At 43.0% G+C, this 27,291-nt stretch overlaps 1 protein-coding gene across 1 annotated transcript in view; it reads left to right on the top strand.

Moving 5' to 3' along the window:
- The window catches only part of LOC122942241 (alpha-2-macroglobulin-like protein 1), a 236,408-nt gene that overhangs the window by 180,319 nt on the left and 28,798 nt on the right, over positions 1-27,291 (top strand). The window contains exons 29-33 of the mRNA XM_044299744.1: positions 915-1,111; positions 1,187-1,402; positions 8,200-8,315; positions 11,480-11,570; positions 24,755-24,823. Coding sequence (XP_044155679.1) covers positions 915-1,111; positions 1,187-1,402; positions 8,200-8,315; positions 11,480-11,570; positions 24,755-24,823 — 689 coding nt within the window. The remainder of the gene's footprint in view (positions 1-914; positions 1,112-1,186; positions 1,403-8,199; positions 8,316-11,479; positions 11,571-24,754; positions 24,824-27,291) is intronic.

The raw sequence follows: 27,291 nt of genomic DNA, 5'->3' as shown, positions 1-27,291 counted from the left end.
TATCCAACTTTACTGTCGGAAAAAGTGGAACAGCTGCTTTAAAAATATGGTGCTCATAATGAACACCATATTTCTCAGGTTCCATGCGGGCCGCCCCCCTTCCCCCCGGGCCCCATAGCTGTCATGGTCTGCCTCTATTGCAGGTACACACTGTTTAACCCCATCGTCCACAGTACGTTGGTGACGCCATCATATTTTTTTAAAGGACAAATGTCAGTAGGATAGATCCTAATAAACCAGTTATATTGCCGGGTAGGAATGACCCTGCAGATTAAAAACACACTGGGGGTCATTTATTAAACAGAAATACACCTATATTAAGAGTTTTTCTGGTGCAGATTGCGGCACAAAGGACCTCTGCGGCTTTTCCTCGCTAATGCCAGGTCTACAAAAGTAGGTGTGGTGCAAGCGGCGAAGGGGGCTGGCCGGTAGGCCCGTCTCATTTACCAATTTCTATGCCTGTTTTAGGCGTAGAAAATGGTCATAATGTAAGACAGCTAGGTAGCTGGCTTACATTTAGAAGCAGCAGTGGAGGCGCTGAAGCTAGGCAGAGGCTGGGGTGTCTACATAACTGTAGTAGATCCACCACCAGTGCAGGGCTAGTAAGACTGGCGTCTAAAGAATGTGCTCCACTGTTCCTTTTTTCCACTGAACCATTGCTGTCTTTAGGTGATTTTTAGGAAAGTATTTTTTAAATATGCAAATTAGGGCATACGTACACTGAGGGCACGCCTATGGGGTTTTTAAAGGGGTTTTCCAGGAATTCAATATTGATTATCTATCATCCCAGCTGTTTGAAGAGGCTGTGGCGCCCCGTTGAGTGCTTCAGCGTCTTCCTAGGCTAGTGACTTTAGATTCATTGGTCGTATATTTTTTATTATATGTACTTCTGAAGTAAAATTTCTGTCCCTCAGGAGGTAACCTGTACTGGACGCACACTATTATGACCTTTGAATCCTCCATGTCAGCCAGTGTTGAGTTATCTTCGTATGTTCTCCTGGCGGTGATTACTACCCCTACGTTAGCGGCAAGTGAGCTCCAAGAAGGCTTCCAGATTGTCAACTGGTTGATGAAACAGCAGAATTCCAACGGGGGTTTTTCTTCCACACAGGTAAAGCATCTGAGATTGTTGATGGCTGTTGCATGGTTTGCACTTTTGTAGGATTAATTTGTGTGTCTCCTACAGGATACCGTCGTAGCTATTCAAGCTCTGGCTAAATACACAAGCATAACATACACCTCGAAAGGCTCTGTGTCCGTTACGGTTTCTCATAACAAAAAGACTGTGGGGCAGTTTCAGGTGGATGAAACGAATCGTCTTCTCCTCCAAATGGTGCCTCTGCCAATCATTCCTGGGGACTACGGGCTGACCTTTAAAGGAAAGGGATGCGTGTTTACTCAGGTAGCTCTCGAATACAGCATATGTGAGGTACGAGGTATAATAGATGCAGTGTGTACAGGTATATAGTATATACAGCAGTGTACTGATATGTGAGGTACGAGGTATAATAGATGCAGTGTGTACAGATATATAGTATATACAGCAGTGTACTGATATGTGAGGTACGAGGTATAATAGATGCAGTGTGTACAGATATATAGTATATACAGCAGTGTACTGATATGTGAGGTACGAGGTATAATAGATGCAGTGTGTACAGATATATAGTATATACAGCAGTGTACTGATATGTGAGGTACGAGGTATAATAGATGCAGTGTGTACAGATATATAGTATATACAGCAGTGTACTGATATGTGAGGTACGAGGTATAATAGATGCAGTGTGTACAGATATATAGTATATACAGCAGTGTACTGATATGTGAGGTACGAGGTATAATAGATGCAGTGTGTACAGATATATAGTATATACAGCAGTGTACTGATATGTGAGGTACGAGGTATAATAGATGCAGTGTGTACAGATATATAGTATATACAGCAGTGTACTGATATGTGAGGTACGAGGTATAATAGATGCAGTGTGTACAGATATATAGTATATACAGCAGTGTACTGATATGTGAGGTACGAGGTATAATAGATGCAGTGTGTACAGATATATAGTATATACAGCAGTGTACTGATATGTGAGGTACGAGGTATAATAGATGCAGTGTGTACAGATATATAGTATATACAGCAGTGTACTGATATGTGAGGTACGAGGTATAATAGATGCAGTGTGTACAGATATATAGTATATACAGCAGTGTACTGATATGTGAGGTACGAGGTATAATAGATGCAGTGTGTACAGATATATAGTATATACAGCAGTGTACTGATATGTGAGGTACGAGGTATAATAGATGCAGTGTGTACAGATATATAGTATATACAGCAGTGTACTGATATGTGAGGTACGAGGTATAATAGATGCAGTGTGTACAGATATATAGTATATACAGCAGTGTACTGATATGTGAGGTACGAGGTATAATAGATGCAGTGTGTACAGATATATAGTATATACAGCAGTGTACTGATATGTGAGGTACGAGGTATAATAGATGCAGTGTGTACAGATATATAGTATATACAGCAGTGTACTGATATGTGAGGTATGAGGTATAATAGATGCAGTGTGTACAGATATATAGTATATACAGCAGTGTACTGATATGTGAGGTACGAGGTATAATAGATGCAGTGTGTACAGATATATAGTATATACAGCAGTGTACTGATATGTGAGGTACGAGGTATAATAGATGCAGTGTGTACAGATATATAGTATATACAGCAGTGTACTGATATGTGAGGTACGAGGTATAATAGATGCAGTGTGTACAGATATATAGTATATACAGCAGTGTACTGATATGTGAGGTACGAGGTATAATAGATGCAGTGTGTACAGATATATAGTATATACAGCAGTGTACTGATATGTGAGGTACGAGGTATAATAGATGCAGTGTGTACAGATATATAGTATATACAGCAGTGTACTGATATGTGAGGTACGAGGTATAATAGATGCAGTGTGTACAGATATATAGTATATACAGCAGTGTACTGATATGTGAGGTACGAGGTATAATAGATGCAGTGTGTACAGATATATAGTATATACAGCAGTGTACTGATATGTGAGGTACGAGGTATAATAGATGCAGTGTGTACAGATATATAGTATATACAGCAGTGTACTGATATGTGAGGTATGAGGTATAATAGATGCAGTGTGTACAGATATATAGTATATACAGCAGTGTACTGATATGTGAGGTATGAGGTATAATAGATGCAGTGTGTACAGATATATAGTATATACAGCAGTGTACTGATATGTGAGGTATGAGGTATAATAGATGCAGTGTGTACAGATATATAGTATATACAGCAGTGTACTGATATGTGAGGTACGAGGTATAATAGATGCAGTGTGTACAGATATATAGTATATACAGCAGTGTACTGATATGTGAGGTACGAGGTATAATAGATGCAGTGTGTACAGATATATAGTATATACAGCAGTGTACTGATATGTGAGGTACGAGGTATAATAGATGCAGTGTGTACAGATATATAGTATATACAGCAGTGTACTGATATGTGAGGTACGAGGTATAATAGATGCAGTGTGTACAGATATATAGTATATACAGCAGTGTACTGATATGTGAGGTACGAGGTATAATAGATGCAGTGTGTACAGATATATAGTATATACAGCAGTGTACTGATATGTGAGGTACGAGGTATAATAGATGCAGTGTGTACAGATATATAGTATATACAGCAGTGTACTGATATGTGAGGTACGAGGTATAATAGATGCAGTGTGTACAGATATAGTATATACAGCAGTGTACTGATATGTGAGGTACGAGGTATAATAGATGCAGTGTGTACAGATATATAGTATATACAGCAGTGTACTGATATGTGAGGTACGAGGTATAATAGATGCAGTGTGTACAGATATATAGTATATACAGCAGTGTACTGATATGTGAGGTACGAGGTATAATAGATGCAGTGTGTACAGATATATAGTATATACAGCAGTGTACTGATATGTGAGGTACGAGGTATAATAGATGCAGTGTGTACAGATATATAGTATATACAGCAGTGTACTGATATGTGAGGTACGAGGTATAATAGATGCAGTGTGTACAGATATATAGTATATACAGCAGTGTACTGATATGTGAGGTACGAGGTATAATAGATGCAGTGTGTACAGATATATAGTATATACAGCAGTGTACTGATATGTGAGGTACGAGGTATAATAGATGCAGTGTGTACAGATATATAGTATATACAGCAGTGTACTGATATGTGAGGTACGAGGTATAATAGATGCAGTGTGTACAGATATATAGTATATACAGCAGTGTACTGATATGTGAGGTACGAGGTATAATAGATGCAGTGTGTACAGATATATAGTATATACAGCAGTGTACTGATATGTGAGGTACGAGGTATAATAGATGCAGTGTGTACAGATATATAGTATATACAGCAGTGTACTGATATGTGAGGTACGAGGTATAATAGATGCAGTGTGTACAGATATATAGTATATACAGCAGTGTACTGATATGTGAGGTACGAGGTATAATAGATGCAGTGTGTACAGATATATAGTATATACAGCAGTGTACTGATATGTGAGGTACGAGGTATAATAGATGCAGTGTGTACAGATATATAGTATATACAGCAGTGTACTGATATGTGAGGTACGAGGTATAATAGATGCAGTGTGTACAGATATATAGTATATACAGCAGTGTACTGATATGTGAGGTACGAGGTATAATAGATGCAGTGTGTACAGATATATAGTATATACAGCAGTGTACTGATATGTGAGGTACGAGGTATAATAGATGCAGTGTGTACAGATATATAGTATATACAGCAGTGTACTGATATGTGAGGTACGAGGTATAATAGATGCAGTGTGTACAGATATATAGTATATACAGCAGTGTACTGATATGTGAGGTACGAGGTATAATAGATGCAGTGTGTACAGATATATAGTATATACAGCAGTGTACTGATATGTGAGGTACGAGGTATAATAGATGCAGTGTGTACAGATATATAGTATATACAGCAGTGTACTGATATGTGAGGTACGAGGTATAATAGATGCAGTGTGTACAGATATATAGTATATACAGCAGTGTACTGATATGTGAGGTACGAGGTATAATAGATGCAGTGTGTACAGATATATAGTATATACAGCAGTGTACTGATATGTGAGGTACGAGGTATAATAGATGCAGTGTGTACAGATATATAGTATATACAGCAGTGTACTGATATGTGAGGTACGAGGTATAATAGATGCAGTGTGTACAGATATATAGTATATACAGCAGTGTACTGATATGTGAGGTACGAGGTATAATAGATGCAGTGTGTACAGATATATAGTATATACAGCAGTGTACTGATATGTGAGGTACGAGGTATAATAGATGCAGTGTGTACAGATATATAGTATATACAGCAGTGTACTGATATGTGAGGTACGAGGTATAATAGATGCAGTGTGTACAGATATATAGTATATACAGCAGTGTACTGATATGTGAGGTACGAGGTATAATAGATGCAGTGTGTACAGATATATAGTATATACAGCAGTGTACTGATATGTGAGGTACGAGGTATAATAGATGCAGTGTGTACAGATATATAGTATATACAGCAGTGTACTGATATGTGAGGTACGAGGTATAATAGATGCAGTGTGTACAGATATATAGTATATACAGCAGTGTACTGATATGTGAGGTACGAGGTATAATAGATGCAGTGTGTACAGATATATAGTATATACAGCAGTGTACTGATATGTGAGGTACGAGGTATAATAGATGCAGTGTGTACAGATATATAGTATATACAGCAGTGTACTGATATGTGAGGTACGAGGTATAATAGATGCAGTGTGTACAGATATATAGTATATACAGCAGTGTACTGATATGTGAGGTACTGAGGTATAATAGATGCAGTGTGTACAGATATATAGTATATACAGCAGTGTACTGATATGTGAGGTACGAGGTATAATAGATGCAGTGTGTACAGATATATAGTATATACAGCAGTGTACTGATATGTGAGGTACGAGGTATAATAGATGCAGTGTGTACAGATATATAGTATATACAGCAGTGTACTGATATGTGAGGTACTGAGGTATAATAGATGCAGTGTGTACAGATATATAGTATATACAGCAGTGTACTGATATGTGAGGTACGAGGTATAATAGATGCAGTGTGTACAGATATATAGTATATACAGCAGTGTACTGATATGTGAGGTACGAGGTATAATAGATGCAGTGTGTACAGATATATAGTATATACAGCAGTGTACTGATATGTGAGGTACGAGGTATAATAGATGCAGTGTGTACAGATATATAGTATATACAGCAGTGTACTGATATGTGAGGTATGAGGTATAATAGATGCAGTGTGTACAGATATATAGTATATACAGCAGTGTACTGATATGTGAGGTATGAGGTATAATAGATGCAGTGTGTACAGATATATAGTATATACAGCAGTGTACTGATATCTGTACACAGTGCATCTATTATACCTCATACCTCACATATCAGTACACTGCTGTATATACTATATATCTGTACACACTGCATCTATTATACCTCATACCTCACAATCAGTACACTGCTGTATATACCATATATCTGTACACACTGCATCTATTATACCTCATACCTCACATATCAGTACTCTGCTGTATATACCATATACCTGTACACATATGCCAGTTCCCACACAGCTGACAGCAGATATTGAAAGAAGAGGTTTTCCGGACAAGAAAATAAAAATTGCACAGTGTGAAGCAAGATCGAGTGGAGGGTGTTGGAAGCTTAGCAGCAAGGCAATGAAAGGTTCCTCCAGACTGGTATTATTAGGTAGGCAACAGCTAACCTTAGGTATGTAGTCTAAGGTGTGCTCAGTTCTTCATCCTTAGCCTCCGCAAGGAGCTGTAGACTTCATCGATTGGTAACCCACGTCCCAAGTCCCCAAGATCGACTGTAATCAAACAGCTGATACGGGGACGATTAGTCAGAGACAGATCTAGGTTGGAAACAGGCAGGCCAATGTCGGGTCCAAAATGGAAAGACTGGGTCACTAGATCATAGATAGTCAAGCAACTCAGGCAAGACGGATCCAGACAAGAAATCACAGGGAATATAGCTCAGGGCTGGTAACCAAATCTTGGAAGATAAGAGCAGTTCTTTTTTATGGTCTTTGGAGAAGGATGTCACATGCTGTTCTGGGTCTTGATTCTGTGGCTGGATCTAAGTATCACAAGCTGTGGCATCCTCTCATCAAGGCCTTGACTTTGTTTGTGATTACACTCCAACCATTGAGGTGGACAAAGCAGTCCGCAACTGACACTTGTTGTGATATATGGAACAACAGGCTGTACACCACTGCCAAAACTGTTCCTGTATTAGGCCAGGGTCTCAATGATCAGACACTAAACTCATTTTCATCTAAATGTTCCAGGTGGGAGGACCCCTTTAAAAATGCTTCTCTCACTCAGTTACTCTAAAACCAGACAGGCTAGCATTTACTTTCCTTTAACCAGTTTGGGTAGATACTAAACCATCAACTAGACATCACTATCTGGCCCTTGGCAGAGTTGCTCAGATCCTTACACTTGCCCATTTTTCCTCCTTCCGACCAATGAACTACAAGAAGTGACTGTTTGCTTGCTGTGTAATATATTTCCCTTCCTGGCAGGCATTAAACTGTGGTATCAACTTCCCAAGATAAACAATGCTATTCACTATCAGTGGTTTTGGGGAGTGATCAGTATATATGATGCATAATATATAGTCAATTCACTCTGTGTCACATATGCAAAAAGTTAGAATGCTTAATATATACTTAATGGTGGGATAAAAGTGATAATGAAAAAGCAAAACCAACGAGAAAAGCACAAAAAGGAACCACTAAAGCAAAACAAAAAGTAAAAAAAGTCTAGTGTCTGCTGTGGTTGAGCAGAGCTCTCCTCGTGTCCCTCCATGATGAAATAGCAGTTCATAGTACACGGTTTGGGATATGCCTTCCTTGTTTTTGTGTCTTTCACCTGTACTTCACCTTCATTTTCAGTTAGTGTTTGATGATCTAACCTCAGACCTTTTCTTCTAACAGAGCGTCCTAAAATACAATGAGCTGCTGCCGCCAGGAACACCATTCTTTAGTATTGATGCCAAAATTATGGCCTGTGAGAGAGACAACCAACTATTGACTATTCAAATAATAATCAGGTAATTATTTTTTCTATCTCTTAATTTCAGATATCTATCTATCTATCTATCTATCTATCTATCTATCACACCCCAAGGTGCATTACCACACCTACCGCCTGTTTCTATCTGGGTATGCAATCTCAATGTCATTTTATACATTTATTCCAGGTCCCATATATTGTTCATTTCCTGTTATGCATCTGTTTATGTTAAATTGTAATGTGCCAGGTTCACCAGCAGGTGGCAGCGAATATGGCAGAGCAGTAGATCGAATAGAGTAGAACCTTCCATTTCATTCTAACACTCCCTGTGGAGAAGTGGGCGAGTCCCATGTCCTGCAGGAAGGATGGGGACCAGTTAGTTCCAGTTAGTGAGTGCTAACTGACCCCTGCTAAGGGAGCAGGTCTGCAGTGCTGCGTCCCTCCTGGACGTGTGCTGTCCACACCAGCCAGAACACTTCCAGTTCTGCTGGAGCAGAGAGACCACTTCTAGAAGTCTCATTATCCAGGAAGAAGTTGCCCTGTGCCTTGCCATACAGTCAGACAGAAAGAGAGAAGTTGCAGCAGAAAGCAAAAGGAAAAGTTCCTATTTAATCCTGACAGATGTAGAAGAGTCGAGAGAGTGACCTCCACAGGGGCCCACCCTCTTAACAGTGGCCTTTACTGGATCGGGGCGTGTCCTTTTGAACAGCTCACTCTAAGACAGCAACACTGTGCTGTCTGAGTGTGAGCTGCAGGGAGTAAGTCACCCTCCTTCCCACCCCTGCAGCTGACAGAAGTTGATTTTTACCTTAATTTTTTCCATCCCCGTTGGCAGGAGTGGGAGGGGCCATGGCCTAACAATATCAGGGGCGTGGATTAGCGGGACGTGGAAGGGGGCGTGTCTGGGTTCCTTCCTGCAAGAGTGATGCCCCTCTGAGCACCTTACTGGCTCATTTGCATAACAAATAAACTGGATTTTCAGAGGATAAAAACATCTATTGCTAGAACAAAGGCACATCTTGAAATAAGGTACTAAGTGCTATTAGGCCACGGCTTTACTTCAATAGTGATTATCCTGGTGACAGATTTCCTTTAAAGCTGACCTACAGCAGTGAAGATAAATGGCTGGGTTGTTATGGAAACCTGGAGTAAAATTGTGTATGTGGAGACTGGAGGACCTGAGAGCTTCTATTGGCTGATAAGGGTCATGTGACCAAGCTTCTAATGGCTAATGCATTTTGTGGGAATATCTCAGGAACGGTACGTCCTAGAGAGCTGAGTCTAAAACCTTCCCGGACACCATATGTACCTGTGTGCCAAATTTCATAATTGTAAATGCGACGGTACGGATTCTTTTAGCGGACATACACACATACACTCTGCTTTATATATTAGATTTGAGATTCTTGGCAAATACATTTTGTACAAAATTATTTGTACCCGTCTGCCGGCGTCAAGGTGATCGATAAGACGCCATACTGGCCACCATAAAATACAGGGAGTGCAGGTTAATAGAGGCCATTATACCATCAAAAGCAGTAAAAGGCAGAGTGGACCCAGCATTCCCTGTGGAAAGAAGGTTTCTACACAAAGAGGATTCTTTACTGTAAGAGAAGTGAAACTATGGAACTCTCTGCCTGAGGAGGTGGTAATGGTGAACTCTAGGCTTGAGCGAATCGACCTTCGGATCATAGATCTGAAGTTGATTCGTTCAAATACTTTGATTTTAATGCCGTTTCCGTACAGCATTAAAATGTATTGGCTCCATGGAGACAAACTTCGTCGAGGCTGAAGTCGCGCAAGACTTCGGTGAATTTCTACTGTATTCCTATCTGCATATTTAAAAACAATTTAAAATAGGAATCCAAAGTGGGCATTGGTACTGGCTGGTACCTCAGAAACAAAGCCCACTGCTAATTCATATTTTAAATTGTTTTTAAATACACAGATATAAATACCATAGGAATTCATTGAAGTCTTGTGAGACTTCGGCCGAGACAAAGTTTGGCTCCACAGAGCCAATACATTTTAATCCTGTACAAAAACAGCATTAAAATCGAGGTATTTGAAATAATTGACTTCAGATCTATAATCCGAAGGTCGATTCGCTCAAGCCTAGTGAACTCACTAAAAGAGAGTTCAAGAGGGACCTGAATGTATTTCTTGAGTGTAATAATATTACAGGCTATAGTTATTCGATTTCTGGAGAGGTCGTTGATCCAGGGAGTTATTCTGATTGGAGTCGGGAAGGATTTTTCCCCCCTAAAATAAGGGCCTCTATCTCATGTTTTTTTTTTTTTTTTGCCTTCCTCTGGATCAACTTGCAGAATAAAAGGCTGAACTGGATGGACAGATGTATTTTTTCAGCCTTACAAACTTTGTTACTATGTTACTTTGTTATTCCATGGGTCCACTTATCTATATGGAAGGCACTCTCAACTGATTTAGGTATTAATTCATCCTTGCAGATCATGTACACCCATACATGCTGATTGTCTATCCTGGGGCAGATGGGATTTTTCAGCAAGACTATGCAATATGTCACATGGCTAGACATGTCGGACGTTGGTTGGAACTACCCTGGCCTCCTAGTTCCACAAACTTGAACCCAATTGAGCATTCTATCTATTATCTATATCTATCTATCTAATCTAATTCAACAAACAAAGAGTATCAGCAGCACAGTTAAATCGCTATATTGCTATATATTCTTGATTTTAGAATATTACGAATATTCGAAAAAATGAAGTTATAGCAATATAGCGAATATTCGAAAAAAAATCGAATATAGAGCAATTTAGCTAATATAGTGCTATAATCTTTGTCTAATAGTTGTAAGTTGAAAAATTTGCAATAAAAATTCGAATTACGAAAATTTGCATATTACACAATCATTACCTTGCCGATTTTTCGAGTAAAAAAAAAAATCGCGAATATTCTAAAAAATATTCGAGAAATATCGCGAATTCGAATATGACCCCTGCCGCTCATCACTAAGCATGAACTGGAAAATAAAGGGCCAGAGATTGGACTTACAGGGTAGCCATTCAAAAGGTGGCACCAAAGGGCCAACTTTTGTCCTCCTGGTTAAAAGCTGAATGGCACACATTCTCCTAACATCTACTAGAAATATTTCTGATTTGCTAGAACCTTCTGACTATAATTTGTGTATTTGTCCCTATTCCATCTTGTTTGCTACAGCTACACTGGAGATAGAAAAGTTACGAATATGGTCCTTATTGAGGTGGAAATGCTCTCAGGATACCAGCTCAGCTCTATCGGCATCGATAAGGTAATACAGTAACATTGTGTTATCAATCTCATTAGCTTGATGATCGCTGGGGATTAATAAAGGACATTAATATCAGTTGCTAATGACCTCTAGACCGTATGATAAAAAAAAATATTATCTATTAGCACCATTACCTTCCCTGGCGCTGTACACACAGAATACAGAGGGGGTCAATACATAAAAAAAAAAAAATCATAAAAATAATTAGTACAATAAACATGAGCTTACTGAGTGACAGACTGGTACAGAAGGAGAGAGGACCCTGCCCATGAGAGTTTACAATCTACCAGAGAAGGAAGGTGAAGGTAGAAGCTGCTCTTTGGCCATGTAGTGGCAGTGGATTTTTTGCAAGTTATATATAGGGATGAGCGAACTCGAACTGTATAGTTCGGGTTCGTACCGAATTTTGGGGTGTCCGTGACACGGACCCGAACCCGGACATTTTCGTAAAAGTCCGGGTTCGGGTTCGGTGTTCGTCGCTTTCTTCGCGCTTTTGTGACGCTTTCTTGGCGCTTTTTGAAAGGCTGCAAAGCAGCCAATCAACAAGCGTCATACTACTTGCCCCAAGAGGCCATCACAGCCATGCCTACTATTGGCATGGCTGTGATTGGCCAGAGCACCATGTGACCCAGCCTCTATTTAAGCTGGAGTCACATAGCGCCGCCCGTCACTCTGCTCTGATTAGCGTAGGGAGAGGTTGCGGCTGCGACAGTAGGGCGAGATTAGGCAGATTAACTCCTCCAAAGGACTTGATTAACTGATCGATCTGCAGCTGTGGATCATTGAGCTGCTGATCCTCAATTGCTCACTGTTTTTAGGCTGCACAGACCGTTTGTCAGTCTCATTTTTCTGGGGTGATCGGCGGCCATTTTGTGTCTTGTGGTGCGCCAGCACAAGCTGCGACCAAGTGCATTTAACCCTCAATGGTGTGGTTGTTTTTTGGCTAAAGCCTACATCAGGGTGAAGCTGTCACACCAAGTGCATTTAACCAGCAATAGTCTGTTCATTTTTTGGCCATATACAAAATCAGGGGCAAGCTGCGCCTGTCACCAAGTGCATTTAACCCTCAATGGTGTGGTTGTTTTTTGGCTAAAGCCTACATCAGGGTGAAGCTGTCACACCAAGTGCATTTAACCAGCAATAGTCTGTTCATTTTTTGGCCATATACAAAATCAGGGGCAAGCTGCGCCTGTCACCAAGTGCATTTAACCCTCAATGGTGTGGTTGTTTTTTGGCTAAAGCCTACATCAGGGTGAAGCTGTCACACCAAGTGCATTTAACCAGCAATAGTCTGTTCATTTTTTGGCCATATACAAAATCAGGGGCAAGCTGCGCCTGTCACCAAGTGCATTTAACCCTCAATGGTGTGGTTGTTTTTTGGCTAAAGCCTACATCAGGGTGAAGCTGTCACACCAAGTGCATTTAACCAGCAATAGTCTGTTCATTTTTTGGCCATATCCCAGTCTAATTCTGTCACTAAATCCATACCGGTCACCCAGCGCCTAAATACTAGGCCTCAAATTTATATCCAGCTAAATCTGTCCCTAGTGCTGTAGCTGGGCGAGTTATTTAGTGTCCGTTCAAGCACATTTCTTGTTCTGGGTTGAAATACAATTCCCAATTTAGCAATTTCATAATTTAGTGGTTCCTGCTATATCAGAGCTCTTTGAAATCTATCCCAAAAAGGGTATATAATATTGAAGGTGCACATAGGGTCATTCAGAGTAACTTCACACACACCCGCTACTGTGTATTTCCAAGTCTAATTCTGTCACTAAATCCATACCGGTGACCCAGCGCCTAAATACTAGGCCTCAAATTTAATTCCCTCTAAATCTCTCGTTACCCACCGCTGTACTGTTGTTGCTGGGCAAGATATTTAGTGTCCGTCAAAGCACATTTTTTGTTCTGGGTTGAAGTACAATTCCCAATTTAGCAATTTCATAATTTAGTGGTTTCTGCTATATCAGAGCTATTTGAAATCTATCCCAAAAAGGGTATATAATATTGAAGGTGCACATAGGGTCATTCAGAATAACTTCACACACACCCGCTACTGTGTATTTCCAAGTCTAATTCTGTCACTAAACCCATACCTGTCACCCAGCGCCTAAATACTAGGCCTCAAATTTAAATCCCTCTAAATCTCTCGTTACCGTTGTCCTGTTGTAGCTGGGAAAGTTATTTAGTGCCCGTCAAAGCACATTTTTTGTTCTGGGTTGAAGTACAATTCCCAATTTAGCAATTTCATAATTTAGTGGTTCCTGCTATATCAGAGCTATTTGAAATCTATCCCAAAAAGGGTATATAATATTGAAGGTGCACATAGGGTCATTCAGAATAACTTCACACACACGCTTCTGTGCATTTCCAAGTCTAATTCTGTCACTAAATCCATACCGGTGACCCAGCGCCTAAATACTAGGCCTCAAATTTAATTCCCTCTAAATCTCTCGTTACCCACCGCTGTACTGTTGTTGCTGGGCAAGATATTTAGTGTCCGTCAAAGCACATTTTTTGTTCTGGGTTGAAGTACAATTCCCAATTTAGCAATTTCATAATTTAGTGGTTTCTGCTATATCAGAGCTATTTGAAATCTATCCCTAAAAGGGTATATAATATTGAAGGTGCACATAGGGTCATTCAGAATAACTTCACACACACCCGCTACTGTGTATTTCCAAGTCTAATTCTGTCACTAAATCCATACCGGTGACCCAGCGCCTAAATACTAGGCCTCAAATTTAATTCCCTCTAAATCTCTCGTTACCCACCGGTGTACTGTTGTTGCTGGGCAAGATATTTAGTGTCCGTCAAAGCACATTTTTTGTTCTGGGTTGAAGTACAATTCCCAATTTAGCAATTTCATAATTTAGTGGTTTCTGCTATATCAGAGCTATTTGAAATCTATCCCTAAAAGGGTATATAATATTGAAGGTGCACATAGGGTCATTCAGAATAACTTCACACACACCCGCTACTGTGTATTTCCAAGTCTAATTCTGTCACTAAACCCATACCTGTCACCCAGCGCCTAAATACTAGGCCTCAAATTTAAATCCCTCTAAATCTCTCGTTACCGTTGTCCTGTTGTAGCTGGGAAAGTTATTTAGTGCCCGTCAAAGCACATTTTTTGTTCTGGGTTGAAGTACAATTCCCAATTTAGCAATTTCATAATTTAGTGGTTCCTGCTATATCAGAGCTATTTGAAATCTATCCCAAAAAGGGTATATAATATTGAAGGTGCACATAGGGTCATTCAGAATAACTTCACACACACCCGCTTCTGTGCATTTCCAAGTCTAATTCTGTCACTAAATCCATACCGGTGACCCAGCGCCTAAATACTAGGCCTCAAATTTAATTCCCTCTAAATCTCTCGTTACCCACCGCTGTACTGTTGTTGCTGGGCAAGATATTTAGTGTCCGTCAAAGCACATTTTTTGTTCTGGGTTGAAGTACAATTCCCAATTTAGCAATTTCATAATTTAGTGGTTTCTGCTATATCAGAGCTATTTGAAATCTATCCCTAAAAGGGTATATAATATTGAAGGTGCACATAGGGTCATTCAGAATAACTTCACACACACCCGCTACTGTGTATTTCCAAGTCTAATTCTGTCACTAAATCCATACCGGTGACCCAGCGCCTAAATACTAGGCCTCAAATTTAATTCCCTCTAAATCTCTCGTTACCCACCGCTGTACTGTTGTTGCTGGGCAAGATATTTAGTGTCCGTCAAAGCACATTTTTTGTTCTGGGTTGAAGTACAATTCCCAATTTAGCAATTTCATAATTTAGTGGTTTCTGCTATATCAGAGCTATTTGAAATCTATCCCTAAAAGGGTATATAATATTCAAGGTGCACATTGGGTCATTCAGAATAACTTCACACACACACGCTTCTGTGCATTTCCAAGTCTAATTCTGTCACTAAATCCATACCGGTCACCCAGCGCCTAAATACTAGGCCTCAAACGCAGCCGCCTGTCTACAGCCAATGTGGACAAGCTGACGTTCATAAAAATGAACCAGGCATGGATCCCACAGGATCTGTCCGTCCCTTGTCCAGATTAGACATTAACTACCTCCCCTTAACCATATATTATTGGACTCCAGGGCACTTCCTCATTCAATCCTATTTTTATTTTCATTTTACCATTATATTGCGAGGCTACCCAAAGTTGAATGAACCTCTCCTCTGTCTGGGTGCCGGGGCCTAAATATATGCCAATGGACTGTTCCAATGTTGGGTGATGTGAAGCCTGATTCTCTGCTATGACATGCAGACTGATTCTCTGCTGACATGAAGCCAGATCCTCTGTTACGGGACCTCTCTCCTCTGCCTGTGTGCTGGGCCTAAATTTATGAAAATGGACTCTTACAGTGGTGGGTGACGTGAAGCCTGATTCTCTGCTATGATATGAAGACTGATTCTCTGCTGACATGAAGCCAGATTGTCTGTTACGGGACCTCTCTCCTCTGCCTGGGTGCTGGGCCTAAATATATGCCAATGGACTGTTGCAGTGGTGGCTGACGTGAAGCCTCATTCTCTGCTATGACATGCAGACTGATTCTCTGCTGACATGAAGCCAGATTGTCTGTTACGGGACCTCTCTCCTCTGCCTGGGTGCTGGGTAGTGTTGAGCGCGAATATTCGAAAAGCAAATTTTTTTCGCGAATATCGCAACTTCGCGATTTCGCGAATATTTCGAATATAGTGCTATATATTCGTAAAAACGAATATTCGTTTTTTGTTTTTTCCCCCCCCCACAAAATTACAGTACACATATAATTGATTGTTTCCCAAAGGTCCAACAGCTCAGATCTTACTCACATTGCCTAGAAAGTGATTGAGGCGCGAATCTTCGTAAGGCGATTTTATTAGCGCACATGCGAATATCGGCACGTCCCAGAACAGAGGCAAAGGGCTTTGCATTCATACATTAGTGAATTGAGTTGCGAATCTTCGTAAGGCGATTTTATTAGCGCACATGCGAATATCGGCACGTCCCAGAACAGAGGCAAAGGGCTTTGCATTCATACATTAGTGAATTGAGTTGCGAATCTTCGTAAGGCGATTTTATTAGCGCACATGCGAATATCGGCACGTCCCAGAACAGAGGCAAAGGGCTTTGCATTCATACATTAGTGAATTGAGTTGCGAATCTTCGTAAGGCGATTTTATTAGCGCACATGCGAATATCTACACTTGTCCCAGAACAGAGGCAAAGGGCTTTGCATTCATACATTAGTGATTGAATTGAGCTGCGAATCTTCGTAAGGCGATTTTATTAACGCAAATGCAAATATCTACACTTGTCCCCAGAACAGAGAGGCAAAGGCCTGTGCATTCATATAGTATAGCACCATATTCGCGAATACGTAGAACTTCGTAAAATTCGATTTACGAATATTCGTATTTTTTATTTTACTTTCCACCTTACAGATTACATTGATCTGTACTCTGTCAACTACTGTCATCACCCCCCACTGTATCTCGATTGATTCCCAAAAGTCTCACATTCCCTAGAAAGTGATTGAGTTGCGAATCTTCGTAAGGCGATTTTATTAGCGCACATGCGAATATCTACACTTGTCCCAGAACAGAGGCAAAGGGCTTTGCATTCATACATTAGTGATTGAATTGAGCTGCGAATCTTCGTAAGGCGATTTTATTAACGCAAATGCAAATATCTACACTTGTCCCCAGAACAGAGAGGCAAAGGCCTGTGCATTCATATAGTATAGCACCATATTCGCGAATACGTAGAACTTCGTAAAATTTGATTAACGAAAATTCGTATTTTTTATTTTACTTTCCACCTTACAGATTACATTGATCTGTACTCTGTCAACTACTGTCATCACCCCCCACTGTATCTCGATTGATTCCCAAAAGTCTCACATTCCCTAGAAAGTGATTGAGGTGCGAATCTTCGTAAGGCGATTTTATTAGCGCACATGCGAATATCTACACTTGTCCCAGAACAGAGGCAAAGGGCATTGCATTCATACATTAGTGATTGAATTGAGTTGCGAATCTTCGTAAGGCGATTTCATTAGCGCACATGTGAATTTTGCATAGCATATGTATTATGCGATGCGAAAATTCGAATTATCGCATATGCGAAATAATAACGAATTTGAATAATCGCGAATATTTTACGAATATTCTTTCGAATATTCACAAAATTTCGCGAATTCGAATATGGGACATGCCGCTCAACACTAGTGCTGGGCCTAAATTTATGACAATGGACTGTTGCAGTGGTGGGTGACGTGAAGCCTGATTCTCTGCTATGACATGCAGACTGATTCTCTGCTGACATGAAGCCAGATTGTCTGTTACGGGACCTCTCTCCTCTGCCTGGGTGCTGGGCCTAAATATATGCCAATGGACTGTTGCAGTGGTGGCTGACGTGAAGCCTCATTCTCTGCTATGACATGCAGACTAATTCTCTGCTGACATGAAGACAGATTCTCTGTTACGGGACCTCTCTCCTCTGCCTGGGTGCCGGGGCCTAAATATCTGAGAATGGACTGTTCCAGTGGTGGCTGACGTGAAGCCTCATTCTCTGCTATGACATGCAGACTAATTCTCTGCTGACATGAAGACAGATTCTCTGTTACGGGACCTCTCTCCTCTGCCTGGGTGCCGGGGCCTAAATATCTGAGAATGGACTGTTCCAGTGGTGGGTGACGGGAAGCCAGATTCTCTGCTATGGAACCTCTCTCCAATTGATTTTGGTTAATTTTTATTTATTTAATTTTTATTTTTATTCATTTCCCTATCCACATTTGTTTGCAGGGGATTTACCTACATGTTGCTGCCTTTTGCAGCCCTCTAGCTCTTTCCTGGGCTGTTTTACAGCCTTTTTAGTGCCGAAAAGTTCGGGTCCCCATTGACTTCAATGGGGTTCGGGTTCGGGACGAAGTTCGGATCGGGTTCGGATCCCGAACCCGAACATTTCCGGGATGTTCGGCCGAACTTCTCGAACCCGAACATCCAGGTGTTCGCTCAACTCTAGTTATATACTTTTTAAGATTTGGATGGTCGGTAGTGTCTGGTGTTAGGAAATTAGTATATTTCATAGTATGGGGTAATAAATGGTAAAAATTATAAAGGGAGTCTGTCAGCGCTTTAGACCATGATAAACTTTGGGGATAATTTTTTTGTTGTTATTGTATTGTACTCATTTTGAGTAAACTGGAGATTACATATGGGGAGGTATCAGGAGATTAGATCAGAGATGTATGGGAAGGACAGGTTGTGGATTGGAGAGTACATGTGGGGAGGTATCAGGAGATTAGGTCAGAGATGTATGGAGAGGACAGGTTGTGGACTGGAGATTACATGTGGGCAGTTATCAGGAGATTAGATCAGAGATGTATGGGAAGGACAGGTTGTGGATTGGAGAGTACATGTGGGGAGGTATCAGGAGATTAGGTCAGAGATGTATGGAGAGGACAGGTTGTGGACTGGAGATTACATGTGGGCAGTTATCAGGAGATTAGATCAGAGATGTATGGGAAGGACAGGTTGTGGATTGGAGAGTACATGTGGGGAGGTATCAGGAGATTAAGTCAGAGATGTATGGAGAGGACAGGTTGTGGACTGGAGATTACATGTGGGCAGTTATCAGGAGATTAGGTCAGAGATGTATGGAGAGGACAGGTTGTGGACTGGAGATTACATGTGAGAAGGAATCAGGAGATTAGATAAGAGATATATGGAGATGACAGGTTGTGGACTGGAGATTACATGTGGGGAGGTATCAGGAGATGAAGTCAGAGATGTATGGGAAGTACAGGTTGTGGACTGGAGATTAGATGTGAGGAGGAATCAGGAGATTTGATCAGAGATGTTTGGAGAGGACAGGTTGTGGACTGGAGATTACATGTGAGGAGGCAGGGGCGTAACTAGAAGTGACTGGGCCCCACAGCAAATATTTGTAAGGGCCCCCCTCAGCGCGCTTCGCACCTCCCTCCTCCTGTGTAAACCCCACTCCTTTGGCACAGTGTAGCGGTATACTGTATATTGTGTGGCACAGTATAGCGGTATACTGTATATTGTGTGGCACAGTGTAGCGGTATACTGTATATTGTGTGGCACAGTGTTGAGGTATATTGTGAGGCACAGTGTAGCGGTATACTGTATATTGTGTGGCACAGTGTAGCAGTATATTGTGAGGCACAGTGTAGAGGTATACTGTATATTGTGTGGCACAGTGTAGCGGTATACTGTATATTGTGGGGCACAGTGTAGAGGTATACTGTATATTGTGTGGCACAGTAGCAGTATACTGTATATTGTGAGGCACAGTGTAGCGGTATACTGTATATTGTGGGGCACAGTGTAGAGGTATACTGTATATTGTGGGGCACAGTGTAGCGGTATACTGTATATTGTGTGGCACAGTAGCAGTATACTGTATATTGTGAGGCACAGTGTAGAGGTATACTGTACATTGTGTGGCACAGTGTAGCAGTATACTGTATATTGTGTGGCACAGTGTAGAGGTATACTGTATATTGTGTGGCACAGTGTAGAGGTATACTGTATATTGTGGGGCACAGTGTAGAGGTATACTGTATATTGTGGGGCACAGTGTAGCGGTATACTGTATATTGTGAGGCACAGTGTAGAGGTATACTGTACATTGTGGGGCACAGTATAGAGGTATACTGTACATTGTGAGGCACAGTATAGAGGTATACTGTATATTGTGGGGCACAGTGTAGGCTATATGTGCATAACATAAACATACTCCACATGAACACTTACAGTTACATGGCTTGGCCCTTGGGGATCTCGGACGCCACTTCCACACTTTGGCCGGGGGCTCTGCGGAGCTGATGTTGTGTTTTATCCTAATGAGAAAGATTTTATAATAAGGATTTGGAGAAGGGGCAGAGGGATAGCAGAGCAGGGAGAGGCCGGTGCTGCTACTAGGGGGTCATACCATGGGGCAGTAATAAAACCCACCATAATGCCCCCCCCCCAGTAGTAATAATTCTCCTTATAATGTGACAGTGCAAAAAATACCCCCTTGTAATGCCCCCAGTTGAGCTAATGTCCCCATAGTGCCCCCATAATGTGCCAGTATAAAATACCCCTATATAGTGCCCCCAGTAAATTCCCCCATAGTGCTCCTCTCCCCCCTTCCTGCTAGTACCCCCCAAAATGTACCAGTATAAAATGCCCCATATATAGTGCCCCAGTAGATGCCGCTCAGTGTCCGGCCTCTGATAGGCTGCCGGCCTAGTGTCCCCCATAATGCCCCCCAATAATGTGCCAGTAAGTGACCCCCATCCTGTGCCAGTATCAAGTGCCTCTCCCCCCCCCACATGTCCCAGTATCATAGTGCCATCTCCCCCCATGTGCCAGTATCAAGTGCCTCTCTCCTTCCCACCCCCCATGTGCCAGTATCAAGTGCCTCTCTCTTCCCCCCATGTGCCAGTATCATAGTGCCATCTCCCCCGCAAAAAAGTGCCAGTATTAAGTGCCTCTCCCCCCCATGTGCCAGTATCATAGTGCCAACCCCCCCCCCACATGCCAGTATCAAGTGCCTCTCTCCTCCCCATGTCCCAGTATCATAGTGCCATCTCCCCCCCCCCCCACTAAAAAGTGCCAATATCAAGTGCCTCTCTCCCTCCCCCCTCCCCATGTGCCAGTATCAGGTGCCTCCCCCCCCCATGTGCCAGTATCAAGTGCCAACCCCCCCTCTCCCCTCCAGGTGCCAGTATCAGGTGCCTCCCCCCCTTATGTCCCAGTATCATAGTGCCATCTCCCCCCCCCACCACCACAAAAAAAGTGCCAGTATCAAGTGCCTCTCTCCCTCCCCCCCCCCAATGCCAGTATCAGGTGCCTCTCTCCCTCCCCCCCCATGCCAGTATCAGGTGCCAACCCCACTCCCCCCCATGTGCCAGTATCAGGTGCCTCTTCCCCCCCATGTGCCAGTATCAGGTGCCTCTTCCCCCCCCCCATGTGCCAGTATCAGGTGCCAACCCCCCTCCCCCCCCCAGGTGCCAGTATCAGGTGCCAACCCCCCTCCCCCCATGTGCCAGTATCAGGTGCCTTCCGCTCCCCCATGGCAGTAACAGTCGGGTATTAAAAAAAAAAAAAATAAACACTTCTACTTACCTCCATGTCAGCGATGCGATGCAGCCTCTTCCTGTGTCCCGCCTTGTATGTCCTTATATGGACTCAGTGCTTGTATTTCAGAAAAGAGTCTGAGTGAAAAAATATGAGACTTCTACTGTTATAGCTGGCTAAGTGTACATCTATACACATGGCAGCTGTTCATATATAGAGATGTAGCAGAGCTGAATGTGCTGAGACAGCTGTCATATACAGATATAGCAGTATCTCAGATATATCTCTATATGACAGCTGTTCCAGCTCAGCTCTGCTATATCTCTATATATGATAGCTGCCCCAGCAAACCCAGCTCTGCTACATCTATGCATATGACAGCTGCCCAAACACACCCAGCACTGCTATATCTCTATATGACAGCTGTCCCAGCACACTCAGCCCTGCTATATCTCTATATATGATAGCTGCTCCAGCACAACCAGCCCTGCTACATCTATATATCTCTAAGTATTGCTATACAGTAGATAGATATATAGAGATATAGCAGAGCTGAGTGTGCTGGGGCAGCTGTCATGTGTATAGATGTAGCAGTGCTGGCTGTGTTTCGGCAGCTGTCATGTGTATAGATGTAGTAGAGCTGGGTTTGCTGGGGCAGTTGTCATATATAGAGATATAGTAGAGCTGAGTGTGCTGGTGCAGCTGTCATGTGTATAGATGTAGCAGAGCTGGGTGTGTTTGGGCATCTGTCATGTATAGATGTAGTAGAGCTGGGTTTGCTGGGGCAGCTGTCATATATAGATATATAGCAGAGCTGAGTGTGCTGGTGCAGCTGTCATGTGTATAGATGTAGCAGAGCTGGGTGTGTTTAGGCATCTGTCATGTGTATAGATGTAGTAGAGCTGGGTTTGCTGGGGCAGCTGTCATATATAGAGATATAGCAGAGCTGAGTGTGCTGGGACAGCTGTCATATAGATATATAGCAGTGCTGGTGTGTTGGGGGCAGCTGTCATGTGTAATGATGTAGCAGAGCTGGCTGTGTTTCGACAGCTGTCATGTGTATAGATGTAGTAGAGCTGGGTTTGCTGGGGCAGCTGTCATATATAGAGATATAGCAGAGCTGAGTGTGCTGGGACAGCTGTCATATAGAGATATAGCAGTGCCTGGTGTGTTGGGGGCAGCTGTCATGTGTATAGATGTAGCAGAGCTGGCTGTGTTTTGGCAGCTGTCATGTGTATAGATGTAGCAGAGCTGGCTGTGTTTTGGCAGCTGTCATGTGTATAGATGTAGCAGAGCTGGCTGTGTTTTGGCAGCTGTCATGTGTATAGATGAAGTAGAGCTGGGTTTGCTGGGGCAGCTGTCATATATAGAGATATAGCAGAGCTGAGTGTGCAGAAACAGCTGTCATATACATATATAGCAGTGCTAGGTGTGTTTGGGCAGCTGTCATGTGTATAGATGTATTTTTTTTTTTTTACAGTTAGTTGTAATGCAGCCTTTATGGCTGTGAGGGTAAATGCTTTGCCACTGATTCACTGATAGATTGGAGGTTGTGGGTTCAAATCCCAGACCAGGAGACTTTAGCAGACAGTAAAATTAGATCACACTAGTGGCTGTGAAGGGGCCCTGAACACGATATTTAACTAACTTGAAAATAAACTGTCACACACGCTGCTGGGGCGCCGGGCCCCCTTGGCAGCCCGGGCCCCGAAGCAGCTGCTTCCCCTGCTTCCCCGGTAGTTACGCCACTGTGAGGAGGTATCAGGAGATTAGGTTAGATATGTATGGAGTAGGACAAGTTCTGGACTGGAGATTACATGTGGGGAGGTATCAGGAGAGGATTAGAGGAAGTCAGAGATGTATGGAGAGGACAGGATATGGACTGGAGATTACATATGAGGAGATATTGGGAGATGAGATTAGAGATGTATGGAGGGGGCAGGTTGTGGACTGGAGATTACATTACATGTAGGGAGGGAGTGGGAGATTAGGGCAAAGCTATATGAAGGGTGGAGCTTTTATGTCCTTAGCATTTTGGGATGTGTTGGCTGAGCAATCAGTGAAGTGATTGAAAAAGGGCACAGGTGGTAGAGGAATAAGGGGAGGTGGATTAACCAGGAAGATAAATTGAAGATGAACTGGAGGGACAGCAGAGTTTACTGGAGAGGGCACAGAGAAAGGATGTTACAGTAGTCTAGGCAGGAAATTATAAGGACATAAATGTGGCACGAAGTACTCCAAGCAAACTGACTTCAAATATGCTCCTCATGATAATTTCCCCTAAGAGTGAAAAGAGACATAGAGGGGAATTTATCATGATGGGAATATTTCTGAGTCAGTGTTGGAGTACTTTGTGCCACATTTATTAAATGTCAAATGTTATTTGATAAGTTTGTCTTATCCTTAAACTTAACACTTCTGTCTAGAGAAGCTTCTCCAGTTTGTCTACTCTGCCTCGTCCTGGAGTGAGATGGTGACTTTTAAAAAAAGTCGCAATGATAAATTTGGAGTGAAACCCATTAACATAGCTGAAGTTATGATAAATCAGGGCCATAATCTTCACTGGATTAAAATGTTGGCAGGGGACATATACCGTACTTATATGTCAAGTGAAGTTTATGTTCCACGGGGACATGATCTTTACTTAATCTGGCCAGTTCTTAGGGAAGTCCATCACTAGCCAATTGGCTGGGGTCCAATACTTTGCACTCCTGCCGATAAGCTGTTTTGTGTGGCTCCCTCACCGGAAGATGGTGGCGGAGCTACACAGCACCATCAACATTGTAGTATAGGGAGCTTGGTACTACAGGACTTCTCCCATTGACTTCCAGCAACAGAGATACACAGAACAGCTGATTGGCAGGGCGTGTGGCGTCACTCAATGATCAGCTAGTGATGGTTTAAAAAAGACTGGATAAACGCTTTAAATTTGTGGTCTCAAGGACAAAGCAAAAATTGAAGGTTAAACCTGTTGCTCTTCAGGCCTCTAACAGCAGCTGGAAAAGCCATAGGTCTCCAACAACTGGTGTGGAAAGTAAGAAGCAACAAAAAAATAATGATTTTTCATCTTTGCTGCTTTTACAGCTCGAGCTATCTCCTCTGGTGAAGAAAGTTGACGTGCACCAGGATTCCCTTACCATTTACCTAGAAGAGGTCAGTGATTAAAGAGCTAAATGAAAGGATTAATTCTGTTGTGTACATTTTCCAAAAACATACAGTACGACCTATTACAAGGTACTAATGTAACCTGAAGAACTATGAGCCGAACTACAAGAGATCAGCAAAGAAGAAAATTTAAAAGAACTACACAGGGTCAAGGGGACATAACTCAGGAATGGATTATTTAAGAGCAGTGGGGGGGGGGGGCGGTGCGGTGCGGTGCGCCCCAGGTGCCGGCTCTGATGGGGGTGCCAGCAGAAGTCCTCATTGCTGAAGAGCTGACACCCGTCCCGTGACCCAGTCCCACATACTGCGGCGGGGCAGGGAGCGGAGCACATAGTTCTCTGCCCCGCCGCCGATCACCGCCATAGGCTTAGGGCCTACTAGGCCTGAAGCCTATGCGGTAGTGAAATCCCAGCGCAGGCGCGCGCGATGACGTCATCGCGTGTGTCTGTGACGGGACTCAGCAGCACAGTGCCGGGACTCTGCAAGCATGCGCAGGTAAGTATTTAGCTTTTAGAGTTTCTTTCTTTTTCTTTCTTTTATGTGCCAATTTTGGGGGACATGAGGGGGCCGGTATGGACAGAGGACGTGTGGGGGCAAACTTTTATTTTATATTATAATATGGCAACTTTGGGGAACATGGGGGGGCCTGGGTGCACACAGGACAGAGGACGTGTGGGGGCAAACTTTTATTTTATAATGTGGCAACTTTGGGGGACATGAGGGGGTGCACTCAGGAGGACGTGGGGGGAATATGGTGGGATACTGTGTGGCACAGTGGGGGGGCAATTTATTATGGGAGGGATGGCAATGTGGGGGACACTACTGTGTGAGGGGCAGCATGGGGGGACACTACTGTGTGGGAGGACTACTGTGTGTGGGAAATTACTGTGTGGGGGAATTACTGGGTGGGGGACATTACTGGGTGGGGGACATTACTGGGTGGGGGGCAGCATGGGGGACACTACTGTGTGGGGGGCAGCGTGGGGGACACTACTGTGTGGTGGACACTACTGTATGGGGCTAGTGTGGGGGAAATTACTGTGTGGGGGGCAGCATGGGGGCCTTTCTATTGGGGAGGCACTGTAGAGGCCAGTCTATTATTTCTGGGGACACTATACAGGGATTATTGCCTGGAGCACAAAAAAGGGTGTTATTATTACTGGGGGCACTCTAGAGGACATTATAGCTGCTGTAGACACTATAGGAACATTAGGGGTCATTTATCAAACTGGTGTAAAGTAGAACTGGTTTAGTTGCCCATAGCAGCCAATCAGATTCCACCTTTCATATTTGACAGCTCTTTTGGAAATCCAGCTCTACTTTACACCAGTTTGATAAATTACCCCAATTATGTCTTTTAGGGTCACTATTTTTTTTAGCAGTATAGTACCTGGGGCATTGGGGGGCACAATGGGCACAGGTATTGGGGGTGGCAGCAGGATCACACTGTAGGGACACCAGGATGGGGTGGTTGATGGAAAAATTGAGAAATCCAACGTGTCTGTGTTACAAGCAGTGGGGTAGTGGTGAGGTGGCACCAGCATAAGGAGACCACAAAGTGGCCCAGTGACATAGTAGTGAGGTGGCTACAGCATGAGGAGACCACAGAGTGGCCCACTGGCATAGTGGAGAGGTGGCAGCAACATGAGGAGACCGTAGAGTGGCCCAATGACATAGTGTTGATGTGGAAGCAGCATTAGGAGACCACAGAGTAATGATGTAGAAGAAGCATGAGGAAACCAGAATAGTGATGTGGCAGCAGCATGAGGAAACCACTGAATGGCCCAGTGACACAGTGTTGAGGTAGCAGCAGCATGAGGAGACCACAGAGTGGTCAAGTTGCAGCAGCAGGAATAGACCACAGGGTGGCCCAGTGACATAGTGTTGAGGTGGCAGCAGCATGATGAGACCACAGAGTGGCCCAGTGACAGAGTGTTGAGGTAGCAGCAGCATGAGGGGACCACAGATTAGTGATGTGGCAGCAGCATGAGGAGACCACAGAGTAGTGATGTGTCAGCAGCATGAGTAGACCACAGAGTGGCCCAATGACAGGGTCTGGAGGTGGCGGCAGTATGAGGAGGCCACCAAGTGGCACAATGACCGAGTCTGGAGTTGGCAGCAGTATTAGGAGGCGACCGAGTGGCACAATGACCGAGTCTGGAGGTGGCGGCAGCCGCAGCAGCATTAAGAGAAAACCACCAAGTGGCACAATGACAGAGTCTTGATGTGGCAGCAGTATGAGGAGGCCACTGAGTGGCACAATGACAGAGTCTGGAGGTGGCAGTAGCAGCATTAGGAGAAGGCCACAGAGTGGCAAGTTGACATAGTGTGGATATGGCAGCAGCAGCTTAAGGATACCACAAAGTGGCAAGGTGACAGTGTGGAGATGGCAGCAGCAGCTTAAGGATACCACAAAGTGGCAAGGTGACAGTGTGGATATGGCAGCAGCAGCATCA

The sequence above is a fragment of the Bufo gargarizans genome, chromosome 6 (assembly GCF_014858855.1).
Source record: "Bufo gargarizans isolate SCDJY-AF-19 chromosome 6, ASM1485885v1, whole genome shotgun sequence".
Lineage (NCBI taxonomy): Eukaryota > Metazoa > Chordata > Amphibia > Anura > Bufonidae > Bufo > Bufo gargarizans.
Note: the sequence above shows the minus strand (reverse complement) of the source record. Positions and strands in the feature narration are given on the sequence as shown.